The sequence below is a fragment of the Hemicordylus capensis genome, chromosome 2, assembly GCF_027244095.1.
Source record: "Hemicordylus capensis ecotype Gifberg chromosome 2, rHemCap1.1.pri, whole genome shotgun sequence".
NCBI lineage: Eukaryota > Metazoa > Chordata > Lepidosauria > Squamata > Cordylidae > Hemicordylus > Hemicordylus capensis.
Window position 1 is genome coordinate 397616428 of NC_069658.1, and position 18227 is coordinate 397634654.

General features: G+C 46.2%; 1 protein-coding gene across 2 annotated transcripts in view; it reads right to left on the reverse strand.

The window, feature by feature from the left end:
• Positions 1-16746, reverse strand: part of LOC128347321 (ankyrin repeat domain-containing protein 40-like) — a 35702-nt gene extending 18956 nt beyond the window's left edge. For both annotated transcript variants that reach the window (XM_053301786.1, XM_053301784.1), the window contains exons 1-3: positions 16226-16746; positions 12418-12566; positions 5571-5999 (exon numbers count right to left, since the gene is read on the reverse strand). In XM_053301786.1, coding sequence (XP_053157761.1) covers positions 5571-5999; positions 12418-12566; positions 16226-16344 — 697 coding nt within the window. In that variant the 5' untranslated portion in view covers positions 16345-16746. The remainder of the gene's footprint in view (positions 1-5570; positions 6000-12417; positions 12567-16225) is intronic.
• Positions 16747-18227: the final 1481 nt, after the last annotated feature.

The window sequence follows — 18227 nt, forward strand, 5'->3', positions numbered from 1 at the left end:
AACACCCGGGTGGAACACCGGTCCCTGCCTGAGAAGGTGAGGGTGTCAACCCATGGCCATGGCAGGTTCGCACAACAGCTTGACCAGGTCTGAAAACCAAGGCCAGCATGGCCAATGTGGAGCCACCAAAATGACCACCACCTCCTGTCAAATTCACCATATCATTTGTGGAATTATTGCCATGGGAGGGAAGGTGCATGTCAGACCTCTGGGCATCCACCCCCTTGGCTCCCAGAGTCAGGTATCTGGACAAGAACCGATCCAGCTTGGCATTTTTTGGGGTAGCAAACAGGTCCATGACCGGACCGTAGTACAATCTGCTGGAAGACCTGAACACTCAATGACCACTCTGCTAGATCTATTTGAGAGCGACTTAGCCAATCCACTATGGTGTTTAACACCCTGCTCACATATCGGCCTCCAATGAGAACAAGTTTACCTCCACCCATGACAGCAGCATTGTTCCCTCCCTCATTAGGGCCTGGGACCTTTTCCCATCCTGATGGTTGATATGGGCCTTGGCCATTGCACTGTTGGTCCAAACTAGAACGTGACGGTTCTGGAGGACAGGTAGGAACTCCATTAGAGCGTACCTTATCGCTCGAAGTTTCAACCAATTTATGCTGGTTACTTGTTCCTCCTCAGTCCAGAGACCCTGTGCTATGAGTTGTTGACAGTGCCCTCTCCAGCCCTGAAGGCTGGCATCCATTGTTACTTGGAGGTGGGTTACCGGCAGAAACATGATCCCCCTCTTCAAGGCTGGAGACACCCACCAATTTAGGGACAGCCAAAACTGCTCTGGCAAACTGACCCTGAGTCTCGACCTTCCTATAACCTGGTCCTGGTGAGGTAGCAGGAACCACTGAAGGGAGTGGGAATGGAACCGACCCCAAGGAATAACACCTATGGTCAATACCATGAGCTCCTATAATTGGCTCAAGGATAGGATATAGGACCTGGGGGTGAAGAACTAAAGCTCGACACCTGGAGATCAATTTGCATCTGTGTACCGAAGGGAGAGAAACCACCCCTTTGGCCGATGAGGGTCCCCAAGTGCAATATAATAGTCTATGGCCTGAGGGTACTTTTCTGATAATTCACAATGAAGCCGTGGGCTTCCAGCACCATCATCTTGACATCTCACCAGCTTCCCTGAATCAAAGGAGACATGATCAAAATATCTTCCAAGTAAAGATAAATATGGACGCCCTTGGTCCTCAAGTGCGCCACAAGTGCCACCATGATCTTGGTGAACATTCTTGGCGTAGTCAAAAGACCAAAGGGAAGGGCCCAATATTGAAAGTGGGAGTTGTAAGCAAAACGCAGAAACCGTTGGTCCTGAACATGAATGGGAACATGGAGATAAACCTCCTTGAGGTCTACAGATGTTTAGTAACCCCCCTGCTGGATGGCCATCAGAATTGACCAGCAGGTCTGCATCCGGAAGCCCCTCTTCCTCAGGAACTGATTCACAAATTTGAAGTCTAAAATCGCCCTCCATTCCCATTCTTTTTTGGTACAGGAACAAGATGGAATAAATCCCTTGTCCCCTCTCTTCCAGCAGTACTGGTTCGATTGCCTGTATCCTGAACAGGTGTCGAATGGCCTCCAACATCAGGGCATGCTTGGACCCCTTGTGTGAATGGGGAGACAGCAAGAAATGGTCGGGTGGCTGGGAGGAAAACTCCAGGCAGTAGCCCTGGGACATGGTCTGATGGATCCAGACATCCGAACATGTCCCTGACCAAACCTCCGCAAATGCCTGAAGCCAGCTCCCCACTGGGGGGGCGGTGGCGCAACAGTGACCTCCCATGAGGGCAGTCATTGGGCAGTGTTGCGCTTGAAACCAGGTTTGGTGTGGGGGGCCTGTGAGGAGCATTGTCCCAAAAGGACAACAGCGGTTTGGACCAGGTGAACCTGTCCTGTCTAATAGAACACAGATGAAAACCTGGCTTAAAACTCCTGGAGGTGGACGGAAAAGGTTTGCACTCTTGCCTTTGAGTGCTAGAGGGCATGGCCTTCTTTTTGTCCCTAGTCTCAATCAGTATGGGATCTAGTACCTCTCCAAACAATTTTCCCCCTTTAAAAGCCGAATTGGCGAGGTTACTCCTAGATTTCTGATCCACCTTGCAATTTTTGAGCCAAAGCATTCAGCGGACCGTAACATCTGACACCATAGTCCTGGCAGACAACTGAAGTGCATCAAGGGAGGAGTCTGCCAAAAAGGCTACAGCCTTACCTAGCTTATTGAGTCCCTGCTGCAAGGCGGATAGTTCGGGAGGGACAAGCAGAGTCAATTCCCTAACTCACAGAATGGCTGCCCTAGCGAAAACAGAGTTGGACAAAGAAGCACGTAGAGAAAGAGCAGTAGATTCATGTGCCCTATTATGTAAAGCTGCTTCACATTTTTTGTCATCCAGGCTTTTTAAAACATCATCGCCATCCTTGGGAAGTATCACACCTGTCACCAAGGCAGCCACTTCAGCATCTATGGGCAGTACCTTGAGTTTTTCCATAAGGGCTTTGCCAGAGTTATAAAATCGCCTGACGGCAGCCGGAAACCCCTTACTCTCAGGAGGCCTCTCCCATTCAGCCTGGATAAGGTCTAAGAACAACTGAGGGCAGGGGACAGACACCTCAGGTGCTCTGAGAGACGGAAGCACAGCAGGGTCCCCTTCAGAGAGCTCTGGAGCAGACTGAACCACCGCCTCCAACCTAAGACTCTTACAAGCCTTGTGCAGCAGTACAGGGAAATTGGACTGTGAGAACAGTCTGTAGGGAGGGTGCTGTGAAGCGCTGGGCCGCCGCCTGAGTCAGAAGCCTCTGAGGGCTCAATGGGATGGGGTCTGGATGGCAGGGTAGGTGCTGCAGGACACACTGGAGCTGGAGAACCGTGGTGTGTGTGTGTGGGGGGGGGACAAAATGGGTGGCCCCTATCAGGCTGAGTGGCAATCTCCCTGTTCGCACCACTTTCAGTCCCCAAAATGGCAGCCACTGCTCCCTGAACGGGCAATGAAGGAAAATTGGTGGGAACAGGTGGCCACAGCAGCTTCCCAAACTCCTCTGGTACAACCCTCCGGATCAGGGCTGCGAAGCTCAGGGGAATCTTGTCCTCCCCACTCTCCGCTGCGACTGCCTGCCGATGGGCCGCAAGGGGGCGCGATTGCTTAGTGAAGGGGCACAGGAAGGTTCCGTTAAAGCCTGTGCTCCCTTGTCCTCAAACCCCCTCCCCTGCAGCGGCCAGGCCCAGCAGAGCGCTCTCGGCTGGAGCCAAGGCAACTGCCAGGGTTCTGTCCGCTTTTCTCTTAGCCACCTTCTTCGCTGCTGCCTTCTTCTTAGTCCTGGGGGATAGAGCCTCAGATGCGGGATGAGTTCCTGTCACCCACTCAGTCCGGCATGCAGAGTGTGTCCCTCCTTCTCTTCCGAGAGAGAAGGAGGGACCTCTCTCTCGCTGCGAGAGGCATCAGCAGCCATGGCAAGGCTGGAACGCCGAAAACTGCAGCAGAGGCCACAGGAGGTGCAAACCTAGCGGCGCTGGCTCCCTGGATTCCCCCTGGCTAGCACTGAGGCACACAGGAAAGGCGGGGTGGGGTGGGGAGAGAAGGGTCCAAATCAAAAGGACAAACAACTTAAAAAACACTCTTCTCAAAGAAACAGAGCAATTTTCTTTCAGTACCTGCTGGAGCGAGACGGTGAAAAACTGAGGCTGAGGGGATTGCCCCTCCATCCTGGTGGTAAACAAAACTCTGTGATTGGTCCTGTCTAGGAGCAGGAGGTCAAGGCAACCCATAATAGTCAGCAGATGCAACCCTCTTCTGAGCGAGAATAGACACACTGCCTTTAAAAAAAATGGCTCCTCTGGTTATTCTTGGAAGTCCTGACTAGAGGAAACTATAGTAAAAATTTGAAACTAGTTTGGTCCCGATGAGCTGCACAGAGCAAAATTAGATGGCCTCAAGTACTCGCACAATAGTTTGTGACTCATGGTTTCCCCCTTGGGTCCCCTCATAATCATCAAGAGGGCTCATGGTGGAAAAATGATTCACAAATTTCTGCGATGTGAGTCCTAGAGGTCATCTGATTTTGCTTTGTGGCAGCTTCTGAGGGCCTAGAGATGGTAACTTCATTATTGCACTTCTTGTCAGCAAACAGTCATGTGGGGGAGGGGTGGATTGCTGGTTTCGATTAGGGGCATGGTGCTGTGGGAGAGGAGATTCAATCCTTTAACTGCAGCACCATTTCCCCCAATCAGATTTCCACCACCACTGCCAGCCACACAAGAAGCTTGCATTCAGAACACAGCAAATAGCTTGGAGAGATTTTCAAGTGGAAAATTGTGCTATAGGGGAAATAACTAATTCCCCCTTCCTCAGTGCCACAGTCAGTGATTCCCCACCCCATATCTGTTCACAGCTGCTATGTAATGTGAAAATGAAAGCAATGGGAAATCCATTCACAGATCTCCATCTCATCTAATTTTTGCCCTGAATCTTAACCATGACCTGAGTTTTCTGCATCTGATGTGCCAAATCTGCTAAAAAGTCTGTACTTGCAGCTGTCACATGGCCCTGAATCACCCTCCTCTTAGCCTGACAGTAAGATGACTCAATATCAATTTCAATCTGTAATAGTATGGTTCTATTGAAGCTAAGCAAGCTGTCTGGAGCAGAGATCAGGTGGGAACCCTATGTAAGCTGGAAGATGAGCAGGATACATATAGACAGGATTACATATATATGTAATGCTTCAGACCTAGTGTTATCTGTGCCCAAGTTAACATAAGTAAAGTAAGAATGTTTTGTAATGTTGTACTGACACAATCATAGGGATGTATAACACTAACCCAACATCAACACAAGTGCTGGCACAGCAAGTCCGAGGACTGGGCCCTTATCTATTCCAACAGGAATTACCTAGTTTGGAAACGCTGCCCATTTCCTCTCTGTTAATAATATCACCACTCCTTTCACAACTCTGAGCACCTTTCAATATTGCTCTCATTCCACAGAAATCTTGCCAGATCTCTGCCAAGATGTAGCACCCTAACCTTGTTACCACAGCAGTCTGGCAGAGAAAAGATCCTTTCCCTGCTAGTCGCTGGTCTCTAACAATCCACCCACTCTCTCCTCTCATACTGGCTGACAGACCATGCAAGGGAACCTGAGTGGCTGCCCTGCTGCCCACACCCCTGTGCACATGTATGCACCACCAAGGGGGCTGTGCTGCAAGGCTCCACCATAAAGCTCCGTGAGCACAGTTGCAGAACGTGTGCTCCTGCCACCTGTGTTCCCTTACAGTCAACCACTGATGGTAAAGTGTGGTTTCTCAACTTCTGTATATGTTATGAAGGAAAGGAGAAGGGGACTCCATTTGGACCACTACATCACCACCATCGTGGCAGAAAGTGGTGCTACAAAAGGAGTCCCCATCACACCCCAGTGAGCCTCTGGTAACCCTCTTAAATTAACAGGATGTGGGTTGGAAGCAGTGAAGCAGCACAGCAGAGGCACACCTTAATGTACAGCTAGGTGATAAAAAGCATTATAATGGACAGTGACCCTTTTCGGTACCTTGCATATTATATGGGAAAGTTCCTGTAAGGAGCAGTGGCTGTGCTTGATGAGGTACATGTTGTCTAGATGCAGCTGGGGTAAAAAGAGCTCTGTTGAGACACACAGGTGAGGAAGAAACAGGGCAATTCTGGACTTGAGGCTTTACGTGTTCTGACGCTCCTGTGCTAGTGGGAGAAGCGAGCTCCCCTTCACGGCGGTCTTCCCCAGGGAGTTCAGTTTCATTGGGCAATATGGCAGGTCTGCAAGGGCTGGGTTCACCCCTAGATAGAGGAGAGATAGGGATGTATGCATCCTGAGGGAGTGCTGAGGTATCTTGGAGACTGTTCCTTTCTTGATTGTAGGTGCAAGGGAATGGCACATTTGTCAGAGGGGTAGAAGGAGCTGGCAGCTTCAAATCATTCACTTCTTTACTGTCTTCTATTTCATCTTCAGGGGACATTAGAGAAAAACAGATTCTGTCAATTTCCTCCACTTAATCTTTTACAAATAGAATTATCTTACGCTTTAGAAGAAGAATTAAAGCCTCCCTCTGCCTCTCACACACACGGCTGATATTTTTAGCTAAAAATTGAAAGTAAACACCTTTCAAAGAACAGATGGCAGATTAAATATAGTATAAAATGCACTTGTGGAGCCAGCCCAGGGAGCTGGCTCAGCAAGAGTGTGGTTTGTGGCAGAAATATCCTACTTTCTAAAAAAAACGAAAAACAAAACAGATATTGGAGAGAACTGCATGCATAAGTATAGACCAAAGATGCATTGCTGCATAAGCCTTCAGCAATCTGTACCCAACTCCAAGTAATACACTTTAACTCTCTTGAGAATATGTCATTGCCTGTTCTTCTCCAGTAAGACCTTGTTGGAGGGCAAGGTAGAAATTTGTGCATTGGGGCATGACCGGGAAGGGACTTTTCCATTTTCATTCTAGACCCTAGCGATTCTTAGGTTCCCAAGAGAGGCACTCTGACTGATAATATGTACAAATACCTAGGCACAACTAAAATCCCATGCCCTTCAAGTGTCAATATATATGGAATCTAAAAACTATGTAATTGAGAGGGCAGAACTCTGGTAATAATCTGACTGAACATCTTGCACAATGGCATCATCTTTCTAAAATTAATTTGTTTTAAAGTAATTCTGACCTTATGCATAGTTACTCAGAAGTAAATCCTAATGAGGTCAATGAGCCTTACACCCAAGCCCCTATATCAGCCCACCTGCCGATTATCGTCAAGTCAGCAGGCCCTGCTCATGATTCTCTCTCTGATTCATATTCAAAATAGCAGCAGCAAGGAGCAGAGCCTTCACTCCTATGGGTCCCAGGCTCTTGAACAGGAGGAGAGAAAGTTCTTGTCATTGCTCAGATTTCACAAAGGGTGCCATTTTTTCTTATTTCAATGGTCTTTTAGCTCATCTGGTGGCTAGTTCAGCTCTGTTTTAATTTTCATGATAGGATTGGTTTCTTGCAGTTAACTGCTTTGAGACTTGTGAGAAAGTCATCTATACATGTCTAAAAGAAGACAAATAAGCAAGCAAAGGACTGTGATTCTAGTTCTCCAGCCAACAGCCAGCCTCACACAATATTCTGCCTTTAGCTATGGCACTGGTTTTCATACTGTGCCCCAAGGAACCGGAGTGCTACTTGGGAGTTTTATCAGGGATTTCTTGATGAAAAGATCAGTAATGGTGAACAACAGCGGTGTTGCTATAACTGAACAAGTGGGGAACAAGTTATAATTGAACAAATGTCCCTGGGCCCATGAGGGGCACGGAGCCTACTGGCCTGGGAAATGGCCCACTCTGCTCTCTCCTTCTGCCTCCCTGACAAGCTGCTGGCTCCTGATCAGAGTGTGTGATATTTGCATAGAAGCAAGACAAAGCGAATGCAAGATTTTTTAATTTTTCACCATTTCCATATAGTGCTGCTGCTGCTGCAGCGTCCAAGGTGAACAAGCTGTCTGAAAGGCAGGTTGTTTGCCATTCCCAATCTTCCCCTGCAAATTGTAGGGGAGTGTTGTGTTCATCCTCAGCTGGCATACTACAGTAACAAAACCCAGCAGCCTGGCTAGCACCCTGCAAACACTGAGAATGCTCTTTCTAGGATGCGTTGCATCATGCAGGAATTCCTCAGCCAATGGGAAGCCATTATGTATTTACTTACTTATTTATTCAATTTCTATACCACTCCTCCAAAAATGGCTTAGGGCGGTTTACACAGAGAAATAATAATAAATAAGATGGATCTCTGTCCCCAAAGGGCTCACAATCTAAAATGAAACACAAGATAGACACCAGGAACAGTCACTGGAGGTACTGTACTGGGGGTGGATAGGGCCAATTACTCTCCCCCTGCTAAATAAAGGGAATCACCATGGTAAAAGGTGCCTGTTTGCCAAGTTAGCAGGGGTTGCTAACTTGCTCAAAAAGACAATTAAGGTACTCAAAAGATAAGTTGAACTGGAAAGGATTCCACTTCCAATTCCAAATAGTAGGAGCTTTGAAAAACACCAAGATATGATAACCTCTGATGTCTCAGAGGAAGGGAAAATAAACCCAATCCTAGGAAGGAAACTACTCATGATCCCTATAATCCTTTACTGAGGTCCAGATTAGATGCTGTGGGGAAAATATTAGCAACAGCAAGAGCCTCTACTCTCCACTTAATTATTGGAGAAAACACAAAATGCACAAAAAATCATAACATAACATGAATTAATATCTATGAAGATCCTTTTCCTTTTTTGCAATACTATACTGCACCTAAGTACACACCATGCAAAGTATAGAAGTTTAACAAACTGAAATTTGTAGTTGAATTGCTCTGGATTCTGTGTCCTCTATTTATAGCGAACCTTAGAAGAGTACAACAGTCATATTTTAGATAACAAGAAAACCATTAAAACCCAAGTGTCTTTCCTGTCGGCAACCAAGCATAGAAAAAACACACAATCCTACTTGTTCTGTTATACTGCCCTTTTCAAAAGGACTCTCATCTATATATTTAATTCTCGTAGACGTGCCTCAGCCTCTGTGGGGATGCGTCCCGGCAACCCAGCTGATTGGCTGAGCAGCGGAGCGGAGGGATGCACCTGATTGGCTGAGGCGCGTCTCAGTGGTGGAGAACAGAGGCGGCGGCGGCGGCGGTGGGCCTTGCCGGGCCATGGAGGCCAGGGCAGTGGTGGGCCTGGCCCGGCTGGGGAGGCCAACGGTGGCAGGGGTCCTGGCCCGGCCGGGGAGGCCGGCGGTGGCGGAAGTAGTGGGCCAGGCAGCAGGTCCGGCCCGGCCACTGAGGTGAGGAGGCGGCAGGCCCGGATGCCAGGTGGCGGTGGGCCTGGCCGCGGCAGCAGCACTCAGCCATGCCGGAGACTGGGGTGGGAGGAGAGAGGCGGCGGATCTGGCCCAGCGCGGAGGCCAGGCGAGGAGGCGACAGTGGCCCGGCCGGAGACTGGGGCGGGGGGGGGAGAGGTTGCCGGCCCCCCAAAACGCAGATGCTCTGTGCGGGTGTCGGCTTGTACAAGATATATTTCCCTTCTATTGCAGAGGTATCCGGTTAGACTGGAGGGGTTCTATACTAAGCTATTGCTTTCCGATACAAATCAATCCACAACCTGCATGGTAGCTAAATTCTGTGTAGCAGCGGTGAAATTACGATAACAATTGACAGTCATTATCCAGTTGGTTGTAATATATATTTAAATTGTTTTTGAGCTCTGTATTTCATCTTTGATCGAAATAAACACTGACTTGATCTAATCAGTAAATTTAAACATCTCCTCACGTTATCTTGAGGTCCTCCATCCCCCTTTAGCTTTGTTCCTTATTCCACCTGCACATTTGAAATAAGAACAATGAAATCAGAGCACCTTGGACAAACCATTCCATGTCCTCTGATGGCACTTTTGAGTATCTACCCTGCAGAGGGAGAACATTATGTCTAGCCCAGAAGAACTCCTTTTTCCTGGAAAAGGAAAGTGTTGTTAAATGGCTCGCAGGTTCCCATACAAATTTACTACGTAACCCCTCATATACTGAGGCATCCTGCTAACATCATTTTGATATTCTATATCATCTAGCCACTGGGAAGATACCTGTTTGGGTTGTTTGTATCCTAAATTAAAGAGCTCTATTGAAAGATCCAAAGACAATAACTTCTTTGTAATTTCCAGTTTCCATTTGGACAGATGGTCATCTAAGAGGACTAAGGGAGTTAATCCAACTGGAAAGAACTGCACTTTAAGCCAATAGTTAATCATACACTTCCTTTGGAAGTGTATGATTAACTATTGAAGCTCTCACTTTAATTTTGGGCATCCTAGTCTTCAGTCTGAGCACGGTGTTAGGCACACATCTTGGGCCAGCAAGAATAGATCATAACATTTTTGTTTGAACTCGCTCTATGGAAACTTGGTTGAGGTAAATACCCACTTGTGCCCCATACAGAATTTGGGCCAGAGCTTTGGCTTCAGGGCTGCTGGAATTAATTCTCTTCCTTTGGTATAGAAAAACCTTAATAGCCATTGATGACCGTGATGCCATTTGTATAATATTCTCAGTGTGGGACTTCCAAATCCCCATAGGGTGGAAAACTACTCCAAGATATTTAAAATTAGACACTTGCTCAATTCTGTATCCATCGACAATCCATTTTTGCAATCTCCTACTTTTTGAAAACCTCATGATTTTCGATTTGTGAAAATTAATAACCGATCTATTCTCATTGCAGTACCGGACTGTGGCTCTCGCTGCTCTTTTAAGCCCAATTGGCATGCGCGATATGATTGCCCTGTCATCTGTGTCTAAAAGTATGGAAATATCAATACCCACAATTTTAGGAGGGTGGAAATCTGGGTTATCCAAACATGTGGTCATTAAAATGATATAAACATTATATAGAATGGGTTCCATAATACATGGGTATATTCTTGCACCCACTCTATTTAATATTTATACCAATTTGATATTATAGGTGGGAATAATTTTTGAGAGTAATCCCTGTCGGTTGCATCTCACTTTTAAAGCAGTATCCATATATAGCTTCTGGATGATGAGAAATAAATGTTTATATCAATAGATGACTTCCTAAATTTTTCCCAAAGGATCGCTCTTAAGTCAAAGGCAAATCTGAAATCCAGAAAAGCCACATATAAGGCAGAGTTAGACCTACTGGTATACTTGTCTATTAGATGACGTAAAACTAAAATATGGTTCATGGTTGAGCAGCCGGATCTAAAACCGGCTTGCTCATCACCAAGTATACCTTCAAGTTCCAACCGATCCTGTAGCCTCTGGTTTAAATGCCTTACATAGAGCTTGCTTACTACACTTAATAAACTAATGGGATGATAGTTGGATCAATCACACATATTATCCTTTTTGTAAATTAGAACAATTATCATTACTTCCCAGTCCTTGGGGATATGTACTGTCCGATCAATGTGTGTAAATAAGGACACTAATAGGGGGCCCCACCAATTGGGGTTCACTTTGATTAGCTCCTCAATGACAAGGTCACTTCCCGGGGCCTTCCCTGCCTTCAGGGTATCGATTAAACTATTCACCTCCCTTAAAAGTTACCACAGGCCAGGGCAGAAGTGAGTCTATATCAAGGTTGACCTGGTTCCACTCTAGCGCAGAATCATTAAATAAAGTTCTAAAATGCTCTTCCCAGATTTGTACTGGGACTTGGATTATCTGGCTCCTTGGGGTTTTACTGAGGCCTCTGGCTGTGGTCCACCAAAAGAGAGAGGAGTCTCTCTCCTTGACTGATTGGATCAGCAATTGCCCAGATTTTTTACTATTTTTTTCCTCCTTAACAAGGGTCTTGTATTGTTTTTTGAGTTTTAATAACTCTTGGGAATGTACTGATCTGCTTTCACAAAAAGGCATTTGAGTCCTCAAATTTAATAACTCTAAAATTGGTGTCTTTGGGTCTTCTTATAAGTATTTGTTAAAATAATTTAACATTGCAATCCTATACAGATTTCCTCAGAAATATCTCAGGTAGTTCAATAGGATTGGCTCTCACATGTGTGCACAGCCTAGGAAATTGAATAAAAGAATAATATCAGATAGAATAATCTATCTGATAAAAGATAATAGAATAATATCAAGAATAATATCAGATCCCAGTTCTATAGCTTCTTTCATTATGCGCCTCAGTGAAATCACTGGGACTAGCCATATAAGTAAAATCGGATTTTGAGTATAAGTCAGGGCTCTACCAAGGAAGACGTGTGTTGTACATCTAATGAATTACATTAAAACTCCATGGTATGTTTTTTTGAAAGAAATACTGGACCCACAAGAAACTGTTGCAGTACATCCCTGGTGTGCATGTATTACCCAAGTCTGGGTAAAAAAAACTGTTGCTGTAACTTTGGTCTGTCTTTATATGCACTTCTTCTTCTTCTTCTTGTTCTCTGGGCTTTTTGGGGGGTGGGGGCACTGGTGCTCAGTCAAAACGCCTTTTCATCCTGTTGTGACTGTCTGCAGGGAGAATTCTTCAAGCTGAGAAACTTCCTGCTCTTTTTGTGTAAGCCTCCTTCCTGCTCCTCCCCACTGAGTTCCATTCCAGCTTTGCCCACCTGGTTGTGTTTTAAGTGCCCTCTGAGTCCTTGAACAGTCCACTATATTGAGTCACACTGGGGCTGTTTTGCAGGGGCTGGGGGTTTGTCCCCTTACGGTATTTTTCTCTCCAGATTTTAGGAAAAACAACAGGTCTGCAGGTTACCTTGAGTCTGCTGGTACCTCCCTCTAACCCACAGGTGCTCTGGTTATTTGTCTATAAGGATCATAACACTTCCAGCATTTTTTGGAAATAGCTATGAGATGTCAAACATACCTCCCAGAATCTTCCTGATTTCTTTCTTTGACGTTAATTGCACTGCCAGCTCTCCTGTGTCTGTAAAAATTTCCTTATCAGCTCCAGAATCCAGCAGATAAGCAACTACTTGAGTGTGATTCCGTTTGCAAGCCCAGTGCAAACATGTCCTGGGAAAGGGAAATACATCAAGCTAAGCACTGGAACAGTCTAGCTCTGATACTCAGAAAGCCACAGTTTTGAACCTTTAAGTGCTAATACTATGTATACAATGAGAGCTGTTTATAAACTAGAAAATATTTGCCAGAGGAGACCATAATAATCGCAGCTAGGGTGTGTGTGTGTGTACACATGTTCACCTTCCATCCTCAACAAAATCAAGACATCCATGGCATTTACTATCCCTCTTCAGATGTTACACAAGCACAGCATGTAAAACGGGGCAGAAGCCCCAGCCTAGCCCCATCACTTACCCCTCACAGGCACTGGTCATGGATACACTAGCATTCATCTGAATCTGAATCTGAAATGGTGTTTAAAGTGCTTAAATACCATTTTAAATTGCTGACAATATAGCAAATTGAGATGGTGAGGGAAAGACATCCTTCTGAGTTGGCAACTTCACACTAACATATTCTGCAGACACTGAAGGACTATTACTGCAGCCTAAAAATTTACGACTAGGGTGACAATCTATCTTCTATCTATATAATTCTCTAAGGCGTACCCATGGCTAATCCTGTGCATAGCAGCTCTCGTGAGAGTTCGTGAGCAGAACACCATGGTGATTGGGCAGTAGGGATTCCATATGCAGATAGGGAGGAGGAGCCTGTGAGAGCAGAAGCTGGGCAGTGGAAATTCATAGGAACATAGGAAGCTGCCATATACTGAGTCAGACCATTGGTCTATCTAGCTCAGTATCATCTTCACAGACTGGCAGCAGCAGGAGTCTCTTTCAGCCCTATCTTGGAGATGCCAGGGAGGGAACTTGGAGCCTTCTGCTCTTCCCAGAGCGGCTCCATCCCCTAAGGGGAATATCTTACAGTGCTCACACTTCTAGTCTCCCATTCAAATGCAACCAGGGTGGACTCTGCTTAGCTAAGGGAACAAGTCATGCTTGCTACCACAAGACCAGCTCTCCTCTCCATATGCATTCGCATTCCATTTGCAAATAGGGAGGAGGAGCCTGTGGCACCATGGTGATTGGGCAGTGGGGATTCCATATGCAGATAGGGAGGAGGAGAAGTTAACCTGTGATGGTTAAGGTCAGTTGGAATGCAACTGTTAGTGTTTGGAAGATGTTCTTGATTGTAGAGAAGAGGAATATATATATAAAAGGATAGTGGGCAGAGGTCTGCGAAGAGAGGAGTCGTGAAGGAGGAAAAAGCCCCTTCAGGAGAAGAAGGCTAAAGCCCCTTCAGGAGACGGAGGCTGCTGTTGTGTGAATTAGATGAGGAAACAAGATCTGTTAACTCAGGAAGGGAGAAAGAGAGAGAGAGAAAGAAAGAAGGGAGGGAGGGGAAGAAAGACAGGGGAAGAGTGAGTAGAGGAGAGAGAAAGAGAGAAAAAGAAGGTAGAGGAAGAGAGAAAGAAGGAAGGGCAAGGAACGGGCCCGAGCATGTCAGCGGCTTGAAGGGAACGAGTGGCCATGGCGGTGGCGGCAGCGAGGAAGGGCCCAGTCTGCTGCTGCTGCTCCTGTGGGGAGGAGCAGGAAGGGGACTCAGTGATGGTGGGGAGGTCTCTGAGGATAGGGGGCTGCAGCTTGGCCAATAGATGCCAGCAACACTGCAGCCACAACCAAGAGGGGTAAGGGGGATGGAGGAGTGACCAAGAGGGGTAAGGGGGGGTGGAAGCAACGGGATGGAGGAGGAGGAGCAGGAGTGCGGCTCAGGTGAAGGTGGAGAGATCTCTGAGGTGCAGGGGGCTGTGGCAGGGGGTGAGGAGAGCAATCAAGTACTAGCGCGCAGAGTACTTGGGTTAGGCTAGTTACCATGGGTCAGGCTAGTTACTATTATTATTCCTTAACCTGGGCTAATGTGTTACCAAACTATTAGCCCTGAATGTCAGCATACTGAAGCAACCAAGTTGCAATGCTTAATGAAAGATCTTGCCATATAGGAGAGACCAAAACAAAAATGTATCTGCTTCAGTGCCCCAAAGGTGACAAATTCTTTAAAGCCGCCTCCTTCAATCTGACATGGTTTGAAGGCTGTGGGGGCCTTATTCTGAGGCTTCACACTTTGTTGGCTCCTGACCAATCATATAAAGCCTGTCATGCAAACATGCTTCTCATGAATCCTTATTCTCATTTGAGGTGATAAGATTGGGGAGGGACTGCAGCTCAGACAGGCAGAGCACATACTTTGCAGGCAGTAAGGCTCGATCCCCTGTATCTCCACCTAGGCAGAGTGACGTCTAAGATCCTGCATAGACCCTGGAAAGCTGCTGCAAGTCAAAGGACACAGTTCTGTGCTGTGCTAGCTGGCTCAGTGGTCAGTGTCATACACGTTCGCAGAATAACTACATATTTTCATATTTGGAGTAGCTGTCTGTATACAAACTCTCCCCAAAGATAATGCTGCTCATATATTATAGAAAGGGTTCTGATTTGCCAAACATCCACAGCATTTCCCTTGATCATGATGGATCATATGAGAATTTAGATCTTAAGGTAATGGAAGGACACTGTGCTTGATTCTTTGGGAGAAACACAAGAATTTATCATCTGTTTTCTATTCTGCAAACAAGTGTAGGACAGTGGCTAAGGGTCAAACAAGATATTATGTGAGAGATCCATGACTAAATCTCCTAACATATATATTTTCACTTAAAACTAGCTGGGGACAAGGGGAGTTGGACAGGAGCAGCTGGACTGGGGGAGGGGATGTTTGATTTTCCCCTTGCATGATTGTCTGAATCTAAATCTCCTTGCCCCCACTGCTTTTTATCCCACTGGGGACCAGCTTTGATCCAATTTGCTCCCAGTCTCCAAAGCAGTTTTGAAAATGAACATGTTGGGAGATACAGATCTTTTGCGTAATGTGCAGATTGCCCGAAAAATGGGAGCAGGGACAAAGTTTCTGATTCAAATCTCATCATCTCAGCCATTCATTCTTAATTGGCCTTACGCAAGGCCTCATATCTGAGCTCCTCGCAATGTTTTAACTCTTTCTGCACAGCAGTTAGTTGTAGGTGCCCTGTAAATTTTATCATTTAAATATCTGCTATCAGGTTTTGCCTTGTAGAGCTAAACACTTTGGACTAGAAGGCCTCCAAGGTCCCTTCCAACTCTAGAATTCTGTGATTCGATGAATACTCAAAAGGCACTATAAAAAACGCTATTATTATTAGAAACTGTTATGATGAATGGCAGATCAAGGAACCAAAGTTTTTTTTTTAAAAAAACCCCACAGGTGTAACAGCCCTAATAGAGTCTGTATTCCAGATGCTGCTGAACCAAAAAGCTTGAAAGTAGATTCGTCTACACACTCACTGCTTAGAATTTCATAGCCACCTAGTCAACTATAAAGATCAAACACTCTGCCAGACGTTGGCGAGGTCTGCCCGCTTCTGCGAACCTTTCCGTAGCTTGCTTCACTAAAACACCTTTAAACTGGACCCTTGGTAAACATACATCTGGAATGGGCGGGGGGAAGGGCCGGCGGCGGCGTTTTTAGAGCACACAAACGGCCAGCGGGGATGTAATGTGTCCTTTGCAGCCCCACTATTTATCCATTTATCCTGGAAAGGAGTGGAGTTGTTGCTAAAAGTAAGCCCCAGAGTGGAGTGGGAAGGGGGCTGGAGAGGAAAGGAGAGGCGTCGGTCTTACCAGCCATTGATTTCGTTCTGAGCATTCACCTCCACCCCCAAGCGGAGCAGCGCCTGTACCTCCTGTAGGTCGCCTAGAGCAGCCGCTTCCCTGAGCCTCTCCTCCAGATGGCTGCTCATCCTTTCTCCCCCCGCCTCCCTTCAGCAGTGGGCAGGCCCCGCAGAGCTCCTTCCACACACTCCTCCCCAGCAGCGACCTCCGCCTGCGAGCTCAAGCGGGAGCTGCTGCGGCTGCTTCCTCGGCTCTCGGCTGCGGGACTCTATTCTCAGTAGCACAGCACACAAGAAGGCAGAAGCCTCTGCTTCCTCTAGGCGTATGAAGTCAGGAGGATCACCGACAACAAGGTGATCTGAGGGAACGTTATTCCTCCCGCTGGTGGTGGGAGGAAATCCTGCAGAACAAAGGACTGAGTCTGGGCACAATACATCACCCCATCCAGATGATGCATTAAAGGATATACTAGCACAGGCAGCACTCCAGTGGGGTCATGTCTGAGTACACACTAGGATTAGTGGCGCTAATCCTCGTTGCCTTGACAACAATGGAATCTCTTGAGCAATACCGTGAGGTGATGATGGGCATGTCACAGTCACACTATACAGTCAGAACCAAATGCCTTTTTAAAAAAAAATGACAACAGGTGTTTAAGCACTATATTGAAGCTTTTTTTGAATTGGCTTTCTAGGTTACATAGTAGAAGTTGTATTATGTATACCCATAACATTTATTTATTTGATTTCTATACCGCCCTTCCAAAAATGGCTCAGGGCGGTTTACACAGAAAAATAACAAATAAATAAGACATAGACATTGACAGAAGCATAATTAATCTGTGCTACCAACAAGCAAGATTACATTTACCACGGATTTTTATGTATTTAGGGAAGGAAAGCACAACAAAGAGACACTAAATCACTGGCTGATACATAGACTATACATTACTCAGGAGTAGTCCCACTGAAATTAGTCATGACTAATTTGTCCCATGAATTTCAATAGAACTATCCATAAGTATTTATTTAAAATATGTATACCCTGCCCCTCCAGTACAATACTGCTCGGGGCGGCTCACAACAGTAAAAGTAATATAAAGTTTTAAAACTGTAATATAAACAAAACACAGCCTTGAATAAAATCAATTAAAACAAGCCCAAATTAAAGTAATAAAAACAATAAAGATAAAATAAAAAGTCCGGTTTATCGTTTAGAAGTTTTTTTTAACCCCTAAGGGAGGGAGTGTGGCGAAGTTCTTCTGGGAGGGAATTCCATGGGTGAGGAGGGGCCTTACCCGAGAAGGCCCTGTCTCTTGTCCTCACCAACCAAGTCTCAGTCAATGGTGAGCAGGGCTTGAGATGATGAACGAAGGGCCCTGCCAGATTTGTATGGGCGAATGTGGTCTGACAGATATCCTTGTCCCAAGCTGTAGGGCTTTAAAGCCCAAGTAGGGTTTTAAGGATCAAGACCAGCACTTTGAATCTGGTCTGGAAACAAACTGGCAGCCAATAAAGCTGCCACAGGATAGGTGTGATCCTTAAAGAGTAACTAGCACCAACGAGTCAGTAAAGCTGCCACAGGATAGGTGATTCTTAAAGAGTGACTAGCACCCACGAGCATCTTTGCAGCAGCATTCTTGACCAGCTGAAGCTTCCAAACCGTCTTCAAGAGCAGCCCCACGTAGAGCACATTGCAGTAATCCAGTCAGACCTTACTTGCCCCAGTGTGTAAGTGAAGAGGCCAGGTTTGACTTCTTCAGGTAGGGTTGCAGCTGGTGTACCAGCCGTAGCTGGTAAAAAGTGCTCTTGACCTGTATACTGCCGCCACCTGTGCCTCCAAGGATAGCAGTGGGTCCAGAATACCTCTCAAGCTGTGAACTTGTCTTTCAGAGGGAGTGTAACCCCATCCAGGACCAGATTTACCTCACTACTCAGATAATCAGAGCACTTCCATCTTATCTGGATTAAGTTTCAGTTTGTTTGCCCCCATCTAATCCAGAGCAGCCTGC